Raw genomic sequence first — 21,902 nt, 5'->3', positions numbered from 1 at the left:
TGACACAGCCATCACCACGGTTTAAATTGTTTACATGATCTTTGTGCCTGTGTCTGGTTTCTCTGTTGATTGTCTATTGTTTGCAGGGAGGAGGACAGAGCTGTTGGGCAGGTTCAGAGACCTTTTCCTCTTTTCCTCTCCGGATCTTTCTGGACCTGTGTTGTGCATTTGACTTTATTTAGTTTTTCTTTTCCCATAATCAACTGAAAAAATCAGATACCTGCAGGGAATGCTGGATACTGCTGTTGGGCTGAGGTCAATCTTACTTTTATCTTGTGACATCTAATTAGATGTCTAATTTTTCATTTGTAATGAAAAAACTGCTCCTAATAATTAAAAACAAAAACAATCAATCAAACAAACAAACAAACAAAAAAACAAAACCCAAACAAATTGGGAGTCAGGGATTGCTAACCTTTTGGTCATGAATAGTAAACATCATACGCAAATTAACAACCTGAAATGTATCTCCTACCCAACCTCACTCATTTTTGCAAAGTGCCATCTATTCTAGGCTTTGCTGCTCAAAGTATGACCTTGGAACCAGAAGCAGCAGCAGCATCTTGGAGTTTGCTGGCAACGCTGAACCTCAGGATCCACCCCAGTCACACTGCACCTGAGTGTGCATTTTCACACTATCCTCAGTTGGTTGCTATGATTAGATTTTGGGAAGCACTGGGCTAGATCACTCTCATGCTCATGACCTAAGGACATTAGTGGATTCTCACCACCTACATAACCTTCTGTGGCATCTTTAAGGCTCTGCATGCCGTAGACTGAATTGCCCTTTCCAGCCTTATTTACCATTATGCCACTTAACAAATTCTATCAGTCAGCTTGAACTGCCTGCTGTCCCCTCAAAGTTCCTGACGCAATGCCTTGGTCTCATGATTGTGCTCATCTGATTTGCTCTCTCTGGTATGCATTCTCTCCTTCCTGTTTATCCAGACCTTTCTTGTCCTTCAGGGATACTATGGCCATAAAGACTTTCCATATTAATTGAACTACAATTATCGTCTCTCCCTTTTCTGCGCTCATGTTCTACAACGTAGAACACTTCATTATGCACATTGTAAAGAAAGCATTCCCTACATCAGGGCCTGGTTCTGGTTCACCTTCGTCCAAGCCCATCTCTGCCCGCCTCCCAGTACTCAGTATAGCGTCTGGCGCAGGGCAGGGGCTCAGAACCTATCAAGGACTTGACTTGCATTTAATTCTGATAGAGTCCTTTATTGTTTGAAGCTCATGCCTGACACTAGCAGGGCCATCCGTCCATCCATCCATTGAGTCCTGCCTCCATTACCCTGGACCTCCAAGCAGCTCAAACTGCCACAAGACTTCCTCCATCCTTGGGTGAAAGCACTCGGGCTGAAAAGTGCCTCAAATCTGTCAGGATGTTAATGACCTGTGGCAGGACTCTGGCAGCAACAAAAGCACCTCTGTTGCCAGAATCCATTTATACTGGGTGGGTGTTTTTGACAACCACTTAATTAAACACATTGCTTTTCTCTATAAATTCCCCCATGGCATCAGCCTCATCCAGATAGCTAATGGTCCCTGAGTAACCTGAATTATAGGACAATGAGGGCATTTAGTTGCTGCAGTCACAAATGTGCTTGGAAGTGTCTGTTTTCCCAAGACTGCTACAAATTAGGGAGGAGTCAGGAAGAGCCAAGAGGTGAAAAAAGTCAGATGCAGCTAAATGTTCAGCTCCACCACTTACTAGCTATGTGAACTTGGTTGTGCAAATCTTTCACATCCTCTGGGATTCAGTTTTATCATCTGTAAAATGGGGATGTAAAAAGGGATATTGATTTAAGGATTAAATTATTGAATATATGTGCAACGTTTACACCAATTTTTGCCACACAGTATGTGCCATGTAAGAGTTGGCTTTATTATTATTATTATTATTAATATTCACTCATTTATACATCCATTTATGTATTTACAGAGCTATTTCCCTAGGCCAGGCACTGCCTTAAATGAAGAAAATACAGAAACAAATAAGACAAAATTTCCATCTTCTAGGAGCTCTCAGTCTTGTGGGGAGGGAGGATGTGTAAGTGAAGTCAGAACAGAGTATGATACATGCTGATACACAGTCCTGTAAATGATTCCGTGGGAGCACAGAACTCACTGTGTCTGTATTATTGACATAGGTCAAGGGATATCCAGGATTAAAGAATGAAGATAAATTTCCAAGAAGATATGGTGGGGAAGAAAACATTCCGGGAAGAGAGAAGACTCTGTGCAGAGTGACAGAGACAGGCTCAGGGAACCACAAAGAGTTCAGTGTGGCTGGATGGCAGTGAGAAAGTCAGACAACTAGAAACAAGCTGGAAAGGCAGGAAGGAGCCAGAAAGTAAAGACTTTTGAATGCCAGGCTAAGGAATTTAGATCATATTTTTTTCTGGAGTCACAAAGTGGAGATCCAGAAGCAATTTCCACCCTGCTCTGTATTTTTCAAAATTTGAATTTGAGTGCTTTTAGATAAGGCATATGCCCCCAGTTTGCCAACACCTTACCACTCCCTATTGCCTTACACTGGTCCCTCTTCATATCCTGTGTGCTGGGCTCCCCCACTCATGACAGCCAACTGTGTGCATCTCTCCAACTCCATGTCCAGTGACCTCACTTTGGTATGTTGACAGTCATGACAGGAGAATTTATAGCAAGGAAATAAAATCAAGTCAATATTATTATTATTATTATTATTATTATTATTATTATTATTATTATTATTATTATTATTATTATTATTATTATAGAATGTGTTTACCATTTATACCACCCCACTGCCTTTATATTTCCTTCATGATCACTATACAGGCATTTCTGTCTTGAGTTATCAAATAGAGTGTTAACATTATTACAAAGGCAATCGATTTCAGAAATAATCGGCTAATAATTTAAACTTAGTCTTGATTATTTAGGGGACTACCAATGTGTCTTTTACTGAAGAAAACAAGTAAGACTTGTATCTTAATATTGAGGCTATCAACACAAGTAGGCCACTACAGCTGTTATACAAACAACTATTATAATCTGTTACGAATAAACATGCTGCCTGATTCACAAACAGGAACTTGTCTCCACTTTATGGGGATCCTGGGTTGTCCCCAAATGCCCCGTTGTGGGGAAAGTAAGTTGAGTCTGAGAAGAGTAATCAACGTGAAGAGGAGGGAGAATCTGCTTCCATTAGTATGTTCAATAGAAAGACCTAAAGAGTTGAAGAATCGCTGTGGCTTCTGAAATGCTGTGCTACGAGCGTTAATAAACATGTAGACCTCTGAGCCAGGAAATTACCAGGGAAACTGAGAGGAACCTGCACAACATAAAAGGGTCTGTCCACCAAGAAGACAGAGCAAGCTCTACTGTGCGTGCCCAAACAGTAAAGTTGCAAAAGACGTGACATCAAGCCACTAGAGCTGAAATGAGACATAGATAAATCCCTGATTACAGTTGAAGAATTCAAGGCCATTCTTTCCATAATTGGTCTAAAAAATGGGCAGAAAGTCAGCAAGGATTTAGAAAAACCAAACAACACTAGGACCCAATCAATATTTATAGAACAGTCTACCAAGTAACAGCAGAATACACATTCTTTTGCAACACCCACGGAACATGTACCAAGATCTACTATATTCTGAATCACAAAACAGACCTCATCAAATTTAAAAGATTTGCAGTCACACCAAAGTACGCTCTCTGATTACAACGGAATCAAACAAGAAATCAATAAAAGAAAGAGAACAGAAAAACCTCCAAACACTTAGAAACAAAACAACATACTTCTAAATAGGGGTACATAATTCAGGGGTCAAACAGAAAGCCTCAAAGGAATTAAAAAGTACATTGAATGAAATGCAAATAAAAATACAACACATCACAATGTGTGGGAGACAATTAATGCAGGCCTGAGAAAGAAATTTCAACACTAAAGGGAAAGTGCTCGATACAATTGAGGAAAAGTCTCAAGTCAATAATAGAAGCTCCTGCTTCAAGAAATTAGAAAAAGAAAATTCAAAGTGAGAAGAAAGAAGGAAATAATAAAGATAAAAGTACAAGTTAATAAAACCCCAAAATAATAGGGAAAATTAATGAAGCAAAAAACTGGTTCTCTGAAAAGTTCAATAAAATTGACAAACTGCTAGCAAGGCTGACAAAGGAAAAAAAATAGATACAAATTACTAATATTAGGAATGAAACAGGGGATAGCACTACAAACCCTGTTTGACAACTTAGATGAAATGAACCATTTCCTCAATACACACAAACTACCACAACTCACCCAAGATAAAATAGATAATTTGAATAGCCTTATAACAATTAAGAAATTAAATCTGTAATTAAAACCTCCACAAAAAGAAGTATCCAGGCCCAGATGGTTTCACTGGAGAATTCTATTAGATGATTAGAGAAGAATGAACATCAATTTATATAGTCTTAATAATAGTAGAGGGAAACCTTTTTAATTTAATAAAGAATATCTTCACAAAACCTATAACTAACATCATGCAGTTGGGAAAAGATAATTATTTCCCCCTAAGACTGGGAACAGGACAGGTGTTCACTTTCACTATCAAATTTAACATAGTCCTAGAAGTTCTAGCCAGCATAATAAGGTAAGAAAAGGAAATAAAAGGCATACAGATCAAACAGGAAGAAATAAAAAATGTCCTAATTGTAGATGGCCTGATAGTCTATGTAGAAAACTCCAAGGAGTCTACCAAAAAATTCCCAGAACTAGTAGATAAGTTTAATAAGTTTCCAAGGTACAAGATCAACATACAAAAATTAATTGTATTTCCACACACTAGCATTAAAGAAATGAAAGCAAATTAAAAATACAATGACATTTATAATCACTCAAAAAAAGAAAAATAAGGGTAAATCTAAAAAAATTATGTATAGGATTTACACGTTGAAAGGTACAAAATGCTGACGAAAGAAATCAAAGAAGATATAAATGAAAGGAGAAACATACCAAGTTCCTGTATTCATAGGTTGGAAGAATCAATATAATAAAGATGTCAATTCTCCACAAATTTGACATACAGTTTTAACATAATTTCTTTTTATCTCAGCAAGATTTTTGTAGGTATAGACAAGGCAATTGATGGAAAGATGAAGGAGTTAGAACAGTTAAAACAAGTCTGAAAAAGAATAAAGTGCTTCTCATCTGCAATCCCTCTTTTCTACTATATAACTTCAGCCCCTGGCCATAACTGATTGGACAAAGAGGGGCTAATCCATTAGCTGACAGGAGACCCAAAAGGCAACTCAAAGGAACAATCTGGATGAATGGAATGCCCTACCTTGAGAGTCTGAACTGGGAGATGCTAAACTACAGAGGCCGGTTAGCTATGAGAGCAGACTGAAAATTCAGGTATAGTCAGGACTAAGGAAACAAGGAAAGGTCCTCTGCAAGGTGGAATTAAAGAGGAACAACTCTGGCAGTAAGCAGAAGGAGCACATCAGACTAGAGGATACAGATGAGACGTGTAGAGGAATACACAGAAATCACGAGAGAGACAGCCCCCCACCCCCGTTCCCGAGACAGTAGATTTTATTCCTTGTGACTTTCCAGGTTTCATAAAGCCCAACTCTGCTATGGCTCCTGTTCTCGGGTTTCCGTGGCATTCCTCCAAGTATTTTTATAACACATCTCCTCTTCTTGGACTTGCCTGATGCGGGCTGCCTCCCCTGTACCCAAGGAGATGTAACTAACATAGTACAGTAAGTAAGTCTCTCTCCCATTTAAAAAAATTAAATAAAACAATAGAAGGGGCAAGATGTGAGCATGTGTTGTGTCTTGTCCCTCTGTTCTTCCCTCTCTGCCGCCTCCTCAAAATTAGTCCTCGTTCCCCTGCCAGCTTCTTTGGCTTCTGATCAAGTGAATCCCCTGAAGTGAATTCAGGGAAGCAGGGGAGGAGACAGCCCCTCAGGGTGTGGGTCTCTTGTTAGTGCGTGTGCCTGCAGGACTTGAGCTTTTCAACAGCTATTTAGTCTGTTTGTGGGAAAGAGAGAAAGAAGGATGGGGTGTGCCCAGAGTCTTTTCTTTTGTGTAGGGTTTAAAATATCTTACTGATGGTACTGTGCTAGGGAGAGCACAATTGCCTGGCTGCAGAGACAAACTAAGAGGGAGAAGAAGCTTGATGGAGTGTATATGGACTGGGCAGGGCGGGGAGGGACAGGAGAGGGGCGTTCAGAAGAGCTGGGTTCTCACCTTGGCTCTGTCATTTGTACCAGATGCACATCACTTTATTGAGGCATGGTCCCTCCACCTTTAAGTGGGGGATAATAACCATGTAGTGCAAAAACATTCACAAATTGCAAAGAAGCTGGTTATTCCCGCATGTGATGTGGCTTCGGTTTGTATCTCCTTCCACTCTCCCCCTTGTTCCCTCTGCTTTAGTCGCACTGGCTTCCTTGCTGTTTCATAAAGCATGATGGAGCCCGTCTTGAGGACTTTATTATCCAGAGGGAAAAACTGACCATTGTTTTTCTCTGCAATCAACTAGAGCAATATGAAACTCCACAGTAGGACTCTTCTTACTCAAGAAAAAAACAGTCTTTGTGGGCACAAAAATGGACGTTTCCAGGTGCATTCTGTCCATGTCTTATGGGGACACTCCGTCCTATAGTGATACATGTTAAAGAGGTGTTGAAGAAATAAATAAATGTTCCTGAGATCTTTCTTTGTGTACGTTCCAGAGAATCTTCCGTACTTGGCAACTTGTGCTTTTCCAACACTGAGATCTTCACCAAAGAGCAGGAAATGAAATATTGATAGGAGAGCGTTCTTTAAGAGTATCAAACAGATGCCTGGGTGCCTGCTCCTCAGCCCTGGGAGCAGTGGGCTGGGAATCAGGGTACCTGAGTCTGTGGACTTGTCAATCTGTATTATCATTATCAACTCTCATCACATCTTTGGGTACCACATTAACTCCTACTCTTCCTTAGATGCTTTTACCTCACATGTTAGAGAACTACATATTCTATAAGATCTGAATGCTTTCCTCAGTCTTCCCAGCAGCGAGCACAGGGCCTGGTACCTGACTGGCTGCATGGGGTAGTGGGAAAAAAATGAACCACAGGAAGTCAAGTCAGGGAACGGAACGGGAACAGGGAAGATTTGTGGACATGAAGTTTTTATTAGAACACTGAGTTTACTTGGAGGGTCCCCTATTTTAAACAAATCGGAGAGGCCCAGGGAAAGAGTAACCCAATGATTGAAAGAATTGCATGCGGGTTGTTTAGCTAAAGGTTTTATAAGATTTCACTTAGCTCAGGGGGAGGGAAATTGCTTTGCTTCAATGCCATGTATTTTTTCATCTGTTCGTGTTTGAATAGCAAACTCAAATTGAGTTCTCTTCAGGGCCTGGAACCCAGTGGGTGCTCAGAGAGTAAGTGTGGAATGAATGATGCAGTGTTTTCCTCCTGGGTTGCAGATTTCTGGCTGGCCAAGGTACTGTCTTCCTCTTCCAAGGGCTGGGTTATGTTATGTTATGCTAAGAGGCTAGAGGGGCACAGGACAGAAGATTGATTTGTAAATCAGGTATAATCTCTCTATTCAATATTAGGGAAGATGTCTTTACTGAGTGTTGTGTGTGTGTGTGTGTGTGTGTGTGTGTGTGTGTGTGTCCGCGCGCGCGCGCTCACAAACACGCATGCTTATGTGTACGTGTTCCAGGGAGTAACATTAGAAAAAATATTTTGGGAAGAAAAATCATTTCCAAACCACAAATTGATTTGACACAACCTTAAAAGAGCAACTGAGAGTATTGTTAGGCGTGGTGCTGGGGCCACTGGGAAGGCATCTGGGGCGATTTGAGTGACTAGGCGGGGGTCCTGGAAACTTGCTCCCGTGGGTCCGGTCCCGCCTGTCATTGCTAGTTCGCTGTTGCCCTCTGCTGGCCAAATTGTTGTAATCCCAGGAAACGGAGGCAAGTCTCCCGGAGCAACTAGATTCCCACTTCAGTGAGGTCTAGGCCCCTTCCCCATCAAGCCGGGAAATGATGTCAGTGCTGAGGAACAGCGGTGGCGGGGAGGGGGATGAGGCAAATCCTCTGCCAGGAGAGATCGGCTTTCATCACTGAGGGGATGAGTTTCGTGAGTCTTACGCTTTATTCCATGCTCTGCTCAGTCGCTAAGACCATGCTCCCTCTTTGGTCTGTGCTGAGCCCAGTGAGGGGACCCACTGAGGACTAAGGCACTGTCTCTACACCAGAAGGTCTCCCATCAAATGTGGGGGGAATGGGAATACAAATACAGGAAGCACCGTAATTTAAAGGAGTCTGTGACCAGGGCCACAACTGAGGCACTGACCGAGGCTTGTGCGTATTTAAAGAAAAGAAGGATGACTTCCACTTGCAGGTGAGGGAGGCGAGGGAAGGACCTCTGTAAATAGTTTGCGTTTAAGCAGGGAATTTGAAGGTTGGGTGAACTTTTCATTTAAAAAAAAATATCTCTTTTACCATCAAAGTAGGATATGTTTATTATAAAAAAAAAATCAACTCTAGCTAATAAAAGCATGAGAAGAAAGTCACTTGAAATCCTACCACTCAGAAATCATCAGTGTTAACATTCTGATCTATGTATTTTGCTGTTGTTACAAAATTGGAAGTATACTGAAGGTAACATTTTGTATCCTGTTCTTTCTCACTCTTAGTGCATGAACAGTTTCCCGATGTTACTGATGATTTCTTGAAAATGTGCTACTTTGAGGGGGGAGTGTTTCAATATGTACACCTGAGGACAGCATTCTTCAAGCAGCAAGAGGCAAGACATATAGTTTGCATGGCACGAGAATAGTTAATTCTTCACTAATTCTTTTCAGAAATATATTTTGGACACCTATTACCTTGGAGACACAATGTTAAGAACTGCTTCTGTCTTTGTGAGGTTTACAGGATGGAGAGGAGACAGACATTAATTCGGTAATCATAGAAATAACTGTAAAACTGCATCTGGGATAAGTACTGAAAATGTGCAGGTCTATGAAAGTGTACATTAGAAAGAAAAGAAGTAGTCACAGAGGTCTGGGCAGGCTTGCGAGAGTACGGAGTAATTGAGCTGAGCACTACAGGAGGTAAGTAGGTAAAGAAGATTAGGAAGAACATACTCAGCAGAGGGAACCACATGTGCAAAGTCCCTTCTGTACGAGTGGGCGTGGTGAGTGTGAGAAGCTGAAAGAAGGTCGAGGAGAGTGGCATGTAGAGGCTTGGCTGGAAGTGAAGCTGAAGAAATAGGGGAGATCTGACCCTGCAGAGCCTCTTTGACCAGGTGAAAAATTTTTGTTGTCTCATAAGAGCTATAGAAGAACCGTTGAACTTTTTGAAGCCAGAGTCAGGCGGTAAAGGCCAGATTGCTTTGAAAAGGTCTACCTCATTGCAGTATCGTGGCAAGACTGGAGGGGAGCTAAGAATATGTCCATAAATCAAGTCCAAGGGACTAGTAGCCCTAGCCCACTGAGAAAGTCATTGCAATAGTCCAGGCAGGAGATATGGGAAGACTGGATTAGGATACTGAAAGTCTGGAGAGAAGTGGATGGTTTTGAGAGATGTTTAGGGAGTGAAATGTTTAGGACTTGGCATATGAAGTGAGGAAATGGGATGGGTCCAGAAGGACACCCGAGTCTCTAGCTTGCATCACTCGATGGAATGTGGGTTTTTCCCCTACGATATGGAGCACTGGAAGTGGTCAAAGTTTAAAGGGGCCAGTCAAGGATATTGTTTGGAGGGAGAGGTTTCCCAGAGAGAATAATTTCAGGAGTGGCAGAGATCATCGCATCAGCTCCTTCCAGAGGTGGCTTTTACCACCTTCTCATACGACACTGAAGGATCCTCTATCTGGGGGGTGAGTGGTACCAGGGGTAAAGCCAACACTATCCCTGGATTTGGGGTCTCCATACCTGTTTCAGGTCTTTGAACTACTTCTTGCTAGGTGTAAGACATCAGGCAAGTCACTTTAGGGGTCTCTGGACCTTAGTTTCTTGTCTTTAAAATGAGGGTAAGTCCAAAGGATTGTTGGAAGGATTAAACGAGAACATTGATATTCAAGGGCTTTGTAAGCCTCCGTGAATGGCACAAAGAGTATATTCTTGTTATTCCTATGCCTATGTTTGTTCTGGATATTATCACCAACCAAACATATTAATATTAGGGATATAAAATTCAGTGTTTTCTCCAAGAGTTCTTTGGGGGAAAAAAGGTGTGATTGAAGTCTAAATAAATAAATATACCACCCAGGAGCTAGAGATGGTGGCCCCAAACTATTTATAAGCCTGTGTGTTTACTTGGATTCAGACTTTTCCCGACATGTAAATTATGCAGTCTGTGTCACAGCAGAGCACTCTGTGTTCCTAAAAAGAATTCTCTTTTTTTTCCCTCCCCTCCGAATCCATCCTTTACCTTTTAAAATAAATCTCATTATGGAGTGCTGACATTTTCAGTAAAACCATTCAACCAAAATCGGAGGATTTTTTAGACTAAAAACAAGTCTGGTTTATTAGGCAGCAGCTTATAACTTGCTGCTAAGTAGATACAATCTATTTAGAGAAATGTATGTAGATATCTGATAAGACGTTTCTGAATCCCTGTCTCTTTCTGACTAAGACTGAGAGTGTTAAACAGATGATCAAGATTTCTCTCCTTCTCTCTGCGGAGTGGGAGTTGAGAATTGCAGCGTTGTCGGAGTGGATGGAAACCACAGAACCAAGGTTTAAACAAGATCTCTCGGTAGCTACACCACTAACTCTACTACCAGATCTTAGCTGATTGATTTTAGACATGACCTTCCTCAAAGGGTGGTGGGGACATGTAGAGCTAATACTTGTGCATACCTGATAGCTGGCATGTGTCATATAACAAGGTCTCCATGCATGGTCTCATCTTTCTTTTCTTCCTTCTTGTGTTTCTCCCTACTTCTTCCTCCTTCATCTCCCTTTTTTCCTCCTTCACGTCTCCTCCTGTTCCTCCTCCCATTGATTTAACTCCTAACTCTGTCTTGCCTGTCTGTCTCTTGACTACATTGAAGAATGGCATATATTGGGGTTACCCAAGGTCACCTAGTCACTTAGGTCCCTGCCAATGATAATAACTGCTAATTTACAAAGCATTGGTTGAGAATCATATGCCTTAATTCTCTCCCCAAACTTGTGAGATGGTTATTAGTACCGTCTCTATTTCACAGATAAGGGATGTGAGCTACAGACAGGCTCAATGTCCAGTCTTACAGAGTTAGTAACTGGTAGAGCTGGCAGTTTTCACCCCCTACACTCACCCAGCCCAAAGGCCTCCAAAATGGTTATGATTGACACTCATTTATTCACTCGAAAGATACTTATTTAGTGCAGGCTATTTGACAGGAACTGAGTACAGAGCCTCACAGACAGTCCTCCTAGAACAGACACACACACACACACACACACACTCACACACACTCACACTCTGACACATAGGGGTGATACTCAGACCACACTCACTGGCATTGCCCCACCCTGTAAACTGGGAGTTCATTCTGATTTGTCAGTGTTTATGTGGTACCCACTGCTGAACTTTATACATACCATTCCTTCTTACAAACCATAATAGGTTTGGAAAAGGAAAAAGGATCAGCATGCTTTGAGAGAGTGTAACAGAGGGATGAGTTAATATAGGAGTTTAAGATAACTTCTTTGAATGAGGTACTTGAACCATGACTTGGACAATGAGTTTTCTCAGTGTGCTTTGAGATGATGCTGGGCAGAGGCCAGACCACACAGCGACCTGTAGTCCATGTCACGTAACTTGGATTTGATCCTGAAATCAGAAAGATGCTACGTAATACAGTAAACAGGGGAGTGGTATCATTCCTTTCGTATTTTAGGAATAGCACCGTGGTTACTGTGAGAATGGATGGGAGCAGGGTGCTCAGACTATCTTTACATTAGACTGATGCTGTGTAGTGGGGATTCAGATATGAATCGGTCACAAATCATCCTTTCCAGACTCTTAGGGAAGACAAAACATGTACTGAAACAATTATAGTAAAAGTCACACAGTGCTATATACTGAAGGCTGCAGCAGACAGACAGCAGAAGTGCTGTGGCTGAGAGGAACTGCAGACCCTGCTGACTTTCTTTTCACCAGAAACCATTGCTTTGACATCTTTCTGTCCTCACTGTCGGAGGGATTCTTAACTCTCATAATTTTCCATGCGTACTCTGAAAGGCTGTCAAATCTGAAGCAAATCAATTCAGGAAACACTCATCTATTGTCTGCTTTGTCTTTGGCTCACAAGAATCCTACTTCACTAGTTACACTATATTTCTACCACAAGAAATGATACAGTGAGTTTGAAATAGTGATGGCTTGGGTGGCAGTCAGTGGACCTGTATTCAATTCTCCATTTTGTCTTTGGTTAGCAACGCAAACTTTGGAGATTGGCATAAACTAGTGCTTAGTGAGTTGTCCAGACTGAGTTAGAACAAAGAGATATTTTTGGTGTCTTTGAGGAAGATGCACTCTATGAAGATTTTCTAGAGAGCTGGGAAGATGTGGAGGAGCGTGAGTCAGTTGACTGCCAACATGATACAATCTTGCTCATCCCCACTGGATCGCATTAATGGTAATCATCTCTGAGCTCTGTGTCCATAAAACATTTCCCTGTTATCTTCCACCTTCCTTCTCCCTTGGTCATGGGACCAGAGTGAGAGAAGAAATGGCATTCTTCAGCTCCTCTTTCTTCCAAGACGGTCTAACCTCTTCATTTCTCATGTTAGCAGAGATGTTTCAGTGAATGCCATTATCTTTAACTTGGAAAGATTATGCCATTGACTTCTCTTCTCTGTGGTGATTTTACAGGATAGACCACTGGAACAATGAGAAGGAGAGGATTTTGCTGGTCACAGACAAGACTCTCTTGATCTGCAAATATGACTTCATCATGCTCAGCTGTGTGCAGCTGCAATGGATTCCCCTGAGTGCTGTCTATCGCATCTGCCTGGGCAAGTTTTCCTTCCCTGGGATGTCCCTGGACAAGTGAGTATGATGTCTCAGACTTGAGAAAGTGGTGTCGTAGGTGTGGGGCTTGTGGGAAAAACAATCACGTAGTTCAGTTCAGTACTGTAAGCTGGGAGAACCCAGGGGAGAACAGTGAATATGTAGTTGAATTCTTTAAACAATCCTTGAGTTTTTAACTGTATGTCAGATAACAGGGATACAATTTTAAGTACATTTGCACTTTAATATGAGAACCTGACAAGTGAATGGTTACATGTAAAGTGGAACGAGCTGTGGGGGCATGGAGGAAATGTTCTCAACCTAATCTGTGTGGCAGAGAGCAGAGCAGCTTTCCCAGAGAAGCACTTGAGTTAATATTTGACACTGGGCAGGAGTTAGCCAAAGAAGAATAAAAGTTGAAGAATATTCCAAACAGAAGGAAGAACACAACCAAAGGAGAGGAGGTGGGGAAAAGTGTAATGCCTTTGAGAATGGAAATTAGCCTGTAAATCTTAATGGGCAGAACCCAAGATGGCTAATAGCGCTTCTTAAAAGAAGCCCCTTTGTGATCTCACCTAGAAGCTTAGTGGGGGGCAAATCAAGTCTCTCAGAGGTGTTGACAGTTCCCACGAGACCTGGTGAGGTCTGTAGAGGAGGCTTGCTGAACTGAGTAAGTGCTTGTTATGGTCTCAGAAGGACTTGACATACTTCAACATTTTAAATCTAAGCCAGAAGGACAGCAGTCTTCTCCTCAACCTCCAAATGTGAACTCTTCCCATGGAACTGTGAGCTCTTGGAGGGCAGGTACCTTTGTTGTCATTGTTAATGTTATTTAAGCACCTGGCATTGGGCCTGGTATGCAGTAAGAACTGAAAAATTTTTCTAAAATACTGAAACAAGCATAGGTGGATTAAATGATTGGTTTTCCTTACATAAAGCATATCACATCAAAGAACTATTTTTTATTTGCTCTTTTCATGGATACTGGAAATGATTGATACTGTTCTTTAACTCCTTGAACTGGTGGATTTCTCAATAATACATGCACATTGTACATTTATTTTTCAACTTCGCAAAAATTATTTACTATCAGAAAATCTCCCTCCTACCCCAGACTCTCAGTTCTCCACAATTATCTCCATAGGTAATAGTCAGCACTTTCATGTTTTGCTTTTTTTTTTGAGAAACAGTCTGTAAATTTATAAGAATAAAAATGTCTTTATTTTTTATTTTTTATCCAGATGGCAGGCTAGATTTCTCAGCATCGTTTGTTTGGTACTCCAGTATCTCCCCTTTATCATATATATTTTACCATGTGTATTTGTGTCTATTTTTGGATTATCTATTCCATTTACCTGCTTATTAAAGTACAAAATGGTTTTAATTATTGTAACATTTTATTACATTTTAATATCTGGTATTACTCCGCCTATTATTTTCTTTTTTTAAGAATTTATGTTTACTTATGCATATTTATTTTTCCATCAGCTTGCCTAATTTAAAAAAAATAAGTGCTATTTTTATTAGGATTTTTGAGTATCAAATCAACCTTGAAGTCTTAAGATAAACACAGTTAGTCATGATGTATTATTGTCCTTTCTATATATCGCTGAATTCAGTTTGCTCATATTTTATTAAGGAGTTTTGTGTCTATGTTTATGAGGATATTAGTCTACTTTTTTTATTCTTTTGTAATGTTTTGGCCAGAATTTGGTGTTTGGGTTATGCTGGCCTCATAAAACCAGTTGGAAAGTGTTCCCTTTGCTGTAGCTTATTTTTTGATGTGTTGTTGTATACAGCATGTAGTTGAATTTTACTTTGTGATCCAACCTGAGGGTCTTTTCTTTTAATTGTTAAGTTGAACCTATTTACACATTTTGATACGACAGTTACGATCTTTGTTCTGCCATCTTGATTTCTGTATTACTGTATTTTTCTAAATATATTACCATATTTTCTATATATCTTATTACTTTTCATTGTGTGTAGTTTTCATTTAATAAGACTTATAGTCTTTTTCTACTAGTGACTATAAATGTAACTTAACATAGTATTTTTAATACTATCTTTTTTGAATATTGTCTTTTGACTTCCTAACATACACTCATTTACAACCCATTTTTTCATCTTCTTTTTATACTTCTCTATCATTCATTTTTTAAAGTTGCTTATAATTATCATCATTAGTTACATCAGTGATCAGTTATTTACATAATATGCTTCCCCTTGATATGCCATCATCAATAATATATATTAAATCTCCATTGTGAAACATAAGGAATTTGCATAATCATATTATCCTCACATTCTCTCATCCTTCACCTCCCTTCTTTCATTAGCTTTATTGGACAAATTTCATTTTTTATAACATATTTTATTTTATTTATCATGAGGCATCCAATTATCACCACAGACTTGATGTAATTCCCGCCCTCCTAATTAACTTGTTCTGCTTGATTCAGATTTTCATTCTGGGGTTAGAGTAAGGGAGCCTGTGCCAGTGGCTGACATGCTGTTAGAAATTAAAGGGTTTTCTCTGGGCCCCTGAGGGTAGGAAAATAGTGTGACGAAGGGGTGGTTTTTAAAGTTCTGCTTCGTTTTTTTTAGCAAGCTTCCCTAGTAGAGCTCTGGACTTGGGGTAGAGTCCTGGATTTCAGTCCCAGTTTTACAGCTGTGAACTTTGTTCCCTTACCTCTCAAAGGTCATTCGTACTGTCACTCTTCTTCATTAACAGGCTTGTTGGAGGGCTCCAACGAGATAGCTTGGGGACACTTTGTAATATGCCTCATACGTATCAGATGTCAACAAGTTCTGATTTTCTCCCAGATAAAAGCCTTTGTTCACATGGAACTAAGTAGATTAATTTGATCGCTATCTTTATTTCCAAGTCAGTTGGCCCTTCTTGGTTGGGTATTAAGTCACTATTGCAAGTCAGAGGCCAGGCAGCAGCAGGCAGACAAAGGAGGAAGAGGCAAGGGAAAACCAGCTGCTAAACATTTATAAACTGACTCCAGAGGAAAGCCTGAACAGAGTGAATAAATTCCCTTGTTAAAAGAAAACGCAGTGACAACATTAGCACCTGCCGGCTGTGGGTGGTGATGCTGACACTGTTCATCAAGAGCTTCTGCCTCTCAATGCGACTTGACCTTCAACACCAAGAATGACTAGCGCTGACTGACGACATTTTAGAGATGAGAGAAGTGAGACCAAGAGGGGTTCAGGGATTCAGGCACCATTAGTATTTAGTATTAGAGTTAGGTTTCAAAATCAGTTCTTCCAACTTCCTGTCCAGTGTTCTTTTCTTTAATAAATACTATTTTGTCTCCTTTATTTCTCTCTCTCCTCCCCTCCTTCTCCCTTCTTTTCCCTTCCCTCCCCTCTTTTTTATGATCTTGCCTCTGTTTTTTCATCCTCTGTCTGTCCCTCTGGGTGAAGATAACCTTTTAATGCAGCTTCTGCTTCTCTTAAGAAGCCTCAGAGAGGACTGTTGGAACTTAGCAGCATATGCACCGGCGTATCCCAGGTACTTTGCTGACAAAACAGCGTTGTTTTGTTTTATTCACGGTTTTGCCTTTGGCTTAATGTGAAGGGAGAGAGTGGTGGCAAGAGATAATTACAGGCTATGGGTCATTTATTTGTGAGCAGAAGGAATAGTCTCTTTGAATTAGAACATTCACCAGACACAAACCAGGAAATGGGAAAAGGCCTGGTTTATCCTACAGGGTAACTTGCTTAACTAGTTGCTAGTATGTAGCTTTTGCTACTGTTCCTTATCTAAGATGAGAACACTAAATCTTATTTGTATCATAATTGGATTCATTCCCAGATTTTAATTAAAATTGAATTTTCATAATCCTGTTGTGTCTGTAACCTCCCAGAAAAATGGAGGAGGAAGAGGAAAACTCAGTTTCTACAAGATTAACCGTGAGGTTAAAGCTATGACTAATCTTAACCACACCAATTTTCTCACTGTTTGAATTTGGACAATTCACTTTAATTCCTGGGCTCTCAATTCCCCATCTATAAAATGTCAAGAATAAAAATCCCTGTCAAGCCTAACGCGTAAGTCATTATAATTTAAATGATGGATGTAAAAGTCTTTTGTAAATTGTAAAGTGCTAAAATAATTGCTACTTACAGAGTTCTAAAAATCCGTATTTGCTTGCTAACTCTTCTGTTTTTTTAAAATATGCCCACAAGAGATAATGGTAAGGAAACTGACTCCGAGTGATCGAGGATCTTGTATACAACCATGTAAATAGATGATGGTGAGGTCTGAACCGTGAGATCCTCGGATTTCAACTCTTCCTTTGTCTTGTACCTATTTTTTTACTGGTCTTCAAATGTAATTGTTGAAGGTAAGTGGGACCCATTTCATGACCTCTGTTCCCATCTGAAGTCTGTAATGAGGAGGCAGAGTGTAGCTAGTCTAGAGCTTAGAGAGCAGGTTCTGAAGTCAAGCTGCCTGAGAGCCAATCCTAGATCTGCATCTGAGTGACATAGAGCAAGTCACACAACAATCCATACCTAGGTCTCCTCATTTGTAAACTGGAGAGGGTACTACTACCTCAGTCTGTGTTGAGGATTAAATGAGATAATACATACAAAATGCTTAGAAAAAATATCCAGTAGATAGAAAGCACTTGAAGAATGCAAGCTTCTGTGAGAGGTTTGGGGGAAGGACACTGGTTTAGGATTCAGGGACCTGGGTCCTGATCCACTTTCTTGATCGAGAAAGCCTCCTCCCCTTGCTAAATTTCAGTTTCCTCCTTTATAAAAATCTCTAAAATATTTTTTTGCTTTTTTTGGTTTTGTTTGTTTGTTTTGAAATCCGTGCTTTTGTGATACTCTATTGTAGCAATTTTCCCCCAAATCATTCATCTTAGAGGGCTGAGTGATTTTACCTAATCAATTACTCCTGCAAAAAATGTCTCAGAGAGGCTTTCTGCTGGAAAATAATGTTGCTGTCACAATGAGATGCCAACAAAAGCTGATCGGGAAGGTCAGGCTAACAGATGTCTTCCTGCAAGAGTAGGCATTGCATATTTATCTCTCCACACTGTTTAAAATTGGTATTCTGCAAAAAATGAGGGCTAGGTGACGCTGCAGGAGCGAGGCTTGGAAACCACTGGAGGTGGTCCCCCATCTTCCTGTCTGTGGAGATGCTGGTGACAGCGGTAGCTAGGAGCTGCACGAGGAAGGCGGGAGGAGGGCATCCCAGACATTACTCCATCATCACCTCAGCCTTGCTCCCTTGGCTCCAAAGGCCAGCGAGCTGCTCCATGCCCCCAGAGTTCTAATTTGGCTTTCCTTTCTCAGACAAGATCTTCAAAGGGCCTCTGATCGGCTCTGGGTGAAACCAGCCCGTGGCCCGGGCGGATTCTGCTGGCTTGGCGTCTGTCAGTGTGTTCTAATCACTGTTATAAGTGTGGATCTGCGGAACACCTTGTAAAATACTTCCCTATTGCTCCAGCAACATCTCCTGTCTAGACAATCTAATTATGAGCACAGAGCAAACAACTGAAGTGTTTGCCGCCCCCAAGGGTTGCCTAACTCCAGGAGTGGGGGTGGGAGGACTGCGGAGGGGGTGTGGATGGCATTGGTTACCTTTTGTTGACTTGACCAGAAAATTGAGTGCTCCAAAAGAATCCCACTAACTTTTAATTAAAAAAGAAATGATCTGGTGGAAGCTGACATTTTGTTGTTTTTCCAAACTCAGTGGAGGTTTAAAGGTAGCGATTCATTGCCCTCCAATCACATCTTTTTCTTGGCTTCAAAGGTGGTTTGTGGTCTCTTTGCTTTCAAAAAAAAAAAAAAAAGCCACTGATTTAATAGTCTGTTCTCCCAGCAGCATTTTGAAAATAAAAAGCAGCTCCCTAAATGTATGTTCTTTCCAAGTAGTAATTCGATTACATTCACTGTCTCTCCTGAGCTCTGGTCACGTGGCAGGCATGATGATGACAAAGTGACAAGACAAGGACTCTGTCCCCAGGATGTTTACGGTCTCAGGGGAAGGCAGACACACACACACACTGACACTTTAACCAGGCTTTGATTAGTCCTCTGGTGGAGAGCCAGCCATGCTGTGGGCACAGGAAGAGGAGAGAGAATTTCTCCTGGGAGATATGGGAAGGTCTTCCAGGGCTGTGGAATCTGAGCAGACGTTTATAGGATGGGCAGCATTGGGGCAGAGAAAGAGTGAAGAGTAGGGCAGTGCGGGCATAAGCAGATAAATGCCTGACTTGTGTGATCATGCCAGGTCTCCCCTGGGGCTCAGTTGCAGCTGCTGAGAAGATATGGTGAAAGTTTTTGAGTGGTTTTGGATAATAATATGAGCTGTTTGGGCTTTAGTCATCTTAAGATCTGAGATGTTGAAGATTTGGGAGGAGGCTTCTCAAACATTTGGCATTTTGCTTCAGGAAGGATGGTGACAATGTAAGAGATGATTTGGAAGAAACAACTAGAAAAAATGGATGGCTAAGGGAGAGATTCTCAGATTCTTCCAGGGTAGAGTTGGGAAATTCTAATGACCTGAGCTGGACCAGTAGATGAGAGAAGAAGGGCACAGGTGTGAGGAGACTTGGCTGCAGTAGAACCTTTCACATAGGATGACCCAACTGGGTGTTCCTGGTATGGGAGGGGGCAAGGAGGAAGGGACCATGAGCCCATGAGTGGAAGATGCTCTTCATGTTTATTATTTGAGGTGCCTGCTTGGCTATGGGAAAAGTTGATGGTTGGGATAAACTATTCACACAACTGACATTTATTGAGCATTTGCCATTACCAAGTGCCGGGCTGGGCACTGGGATGCTGTTGTGCTAAAGGGGGAGTTTCTGCCCTTGTGGAGCTCACAGTGAAGGGGCAGTCAAATCGTCATACCAGTAAATACAAAATTACAGCAGTGAAAGTGCTTTGCAGAAGAGGTACATGGGGCATGTGAATTATTGATTGCTATGCAACAAACTTATTTCAAAACTTGGTAGCATAAAATAAAGATCACTTGTTGTTTCTCTGTTTCTGGGTTAGGAATATGGGTGTGGCTTAGCTGGGTCCTCTGGGTCAAGTCACTGGGGCCACAGCATCTCAAGTCTCCCTCATGTAGTTGTCAGCAAGCTCAATTCCTTGCTGGAGGATGGCCAGAGATACCAGTTCCTGCCACGTGAGTCTTTTCTAAGGTACTTACAACATGGCTGCTGGCTTCCCTCTCAGGGAATAAGGGAGAGAGTGAGAGAAAACAAGAGAGGCTGAGCAAGATAGAAGCCACAATCTTTAAGTAACCTAATCTTGGAAGGGACAGCTCATTACCTCTTCCATGTCTATTCACTGGCGGCAACTCTCTAAAACCAGCTCACACTCGAGGCTGTCACAGAAGGACATGAGTATTTAAATGTCCATCAGCAGATGACTGGATAAAGAAGTTATGGTATATTTATACAATGGAATACTACTCAGCCATAAAAAATAAAATAATGCCATTTGCCGCTACATGGATGAACCTAGAGAATGTCATTCTAAGTGAAGTAAACCAGAAAGAGAAAGAAAAATACCATATGATATCACTCATATGTGGAATCTAAAAAAAAAAAAAGGACAAACAAACTTATTTACAAAACAGAAACAGACTCACAGACATAGAAAACAAACTTACAGTTACCAGGAGGAGAAGGGGGTAGGAAGGGATAAATTGGAAGTTCAAGATTTGCAGATACTAACTGATATATAAAAAATAGATAAACAACAAGTTTATACTGTATAGCACAGGGAACTATATTCAATATCTTGTAGTAACTTATGGTGAAAGAGATTATGAAAACAAATACACGTATGTTCCTATATGACTGAACTGTTTATTGTACTGTACACCAGAAATTGACACAACATTGTAAACTGACTATACTTCAATAAAAATATATATAATTAAAAAAATATTGTCTACAAAAAAAAGCCAGAAGGAAAAAAGAAAGAAAGTAGCCATTGTTGGAGGCCATCTGAGTGGTAGCCGACCACATACTGGAGCATTTAGTATAGGATTTACACCAAATTGGAAGGTGAAGATGAAAGAAGTTTTCTCTAGGGAAGGGATTCTGAAACTGGGATTTGAAGGATGAATAGGAGTTGACAAGGTGAAGGAGGTTATGGAGAGTGCCCAGAGAGAGAGAAGCATGTGTGTGAAGGAGGGAGGGAGCCTGGTACTTCCGAGGAACTCTCAACAGGCAACATGGCCTGCTAAACATGAAAGGGGAGGGACACCAACATGGAGATGAGTTTTGTACTGAGATGTTTTGAAGGAGTTAGAGTAATTCTGCTGTTATCTGTCACTTGCACTGGGCATTCTCTTAAGAGTGAATGGTTTCACAGTTAAAACTAGTTTAAAAGCCCTTGCTCTAAATCATAGGACAGTTCCTGGAACTTCTGGGAAACGGGTCTGACTCAGTAGGTAAAATGAATAAAATTGCCCACTTATCTCTTAGGATAATTACTTTTTGTGTAATGAGATAATGTTCATAAATCACCCTGGGCTTCTTGGGGAAAGGCATTATATAAACACAAGGCCTTATCAATGATAATGGAAACAGATTTGCGGTATTGAAATCAGATGTGCCTCTTGACGGTGTGACATTTTACACCAGACTGAAAGACCTATGAAGTTCCCGTGAATTCATGAGAAGGGCTTCAGTTAAGGCATGGAGGCAGCACGTGCAGGAGGTGGATGGAGTGGGTGTAGGCATGGAGAGGTAGGATGGGCGAGGGGGAGGGCTCTCTTTTTAGCTCATTCACCCTGATATATTTTTTTAAACATTTTTTATTGAGTTATAGTCAGTTTACAATGTTGTGTCAAATTCCAGTGTAGAGCACAATTTTTCAGTTATACATGAACATACAGACATTCATTGTCACATTCTCTTTCGCTGT

At 40.9% G+C, this 21,902-nt stretch overlaps 1 protein-coding gene across 1 annotated transcript in view; it reads left to right on the top strand.

Annotated features, from left to right (window-relative positions):
* The window catches only part of TPRG1 (tumor protein p63 regulated 1), a 125,469-nt gene that overhangs the window by 44,143 nt on the left and 59,424 nt on the right, over positions 1-21,902 (top strand). The window contains exon 4 of the mRNA XM_010959239.3: positions 12,852-13,028. Within this exon, the coding sequence (XP_010957541.1) occupies positions 12,852-13,028 (177 nt within the window). The remainder of the gene's footprint in view (positions 1-12,851; positions 13,029-21,902) is intronic.

This window comes from Camelus bactrianus, chromosome 1 (assembly GCF_048773025.1).
Source record: "Camelus bactrianus isolate YW-2024 breed Bactrian camel chromosome 1, ASM4877302v1, whole genome shotgun sequence".
Taxonomy (NCBI): Eukaryota; Metazoa; Chordata; class Mammalia; order Artiodactyla; family Camelidae; genus Camelus; species Camelus bactrianus.
The sequence above is the reverse complement of the archived record's forward strand: the minus strand, read 5'-3'. Positions and strand labels throughout refer to the sequence as shown.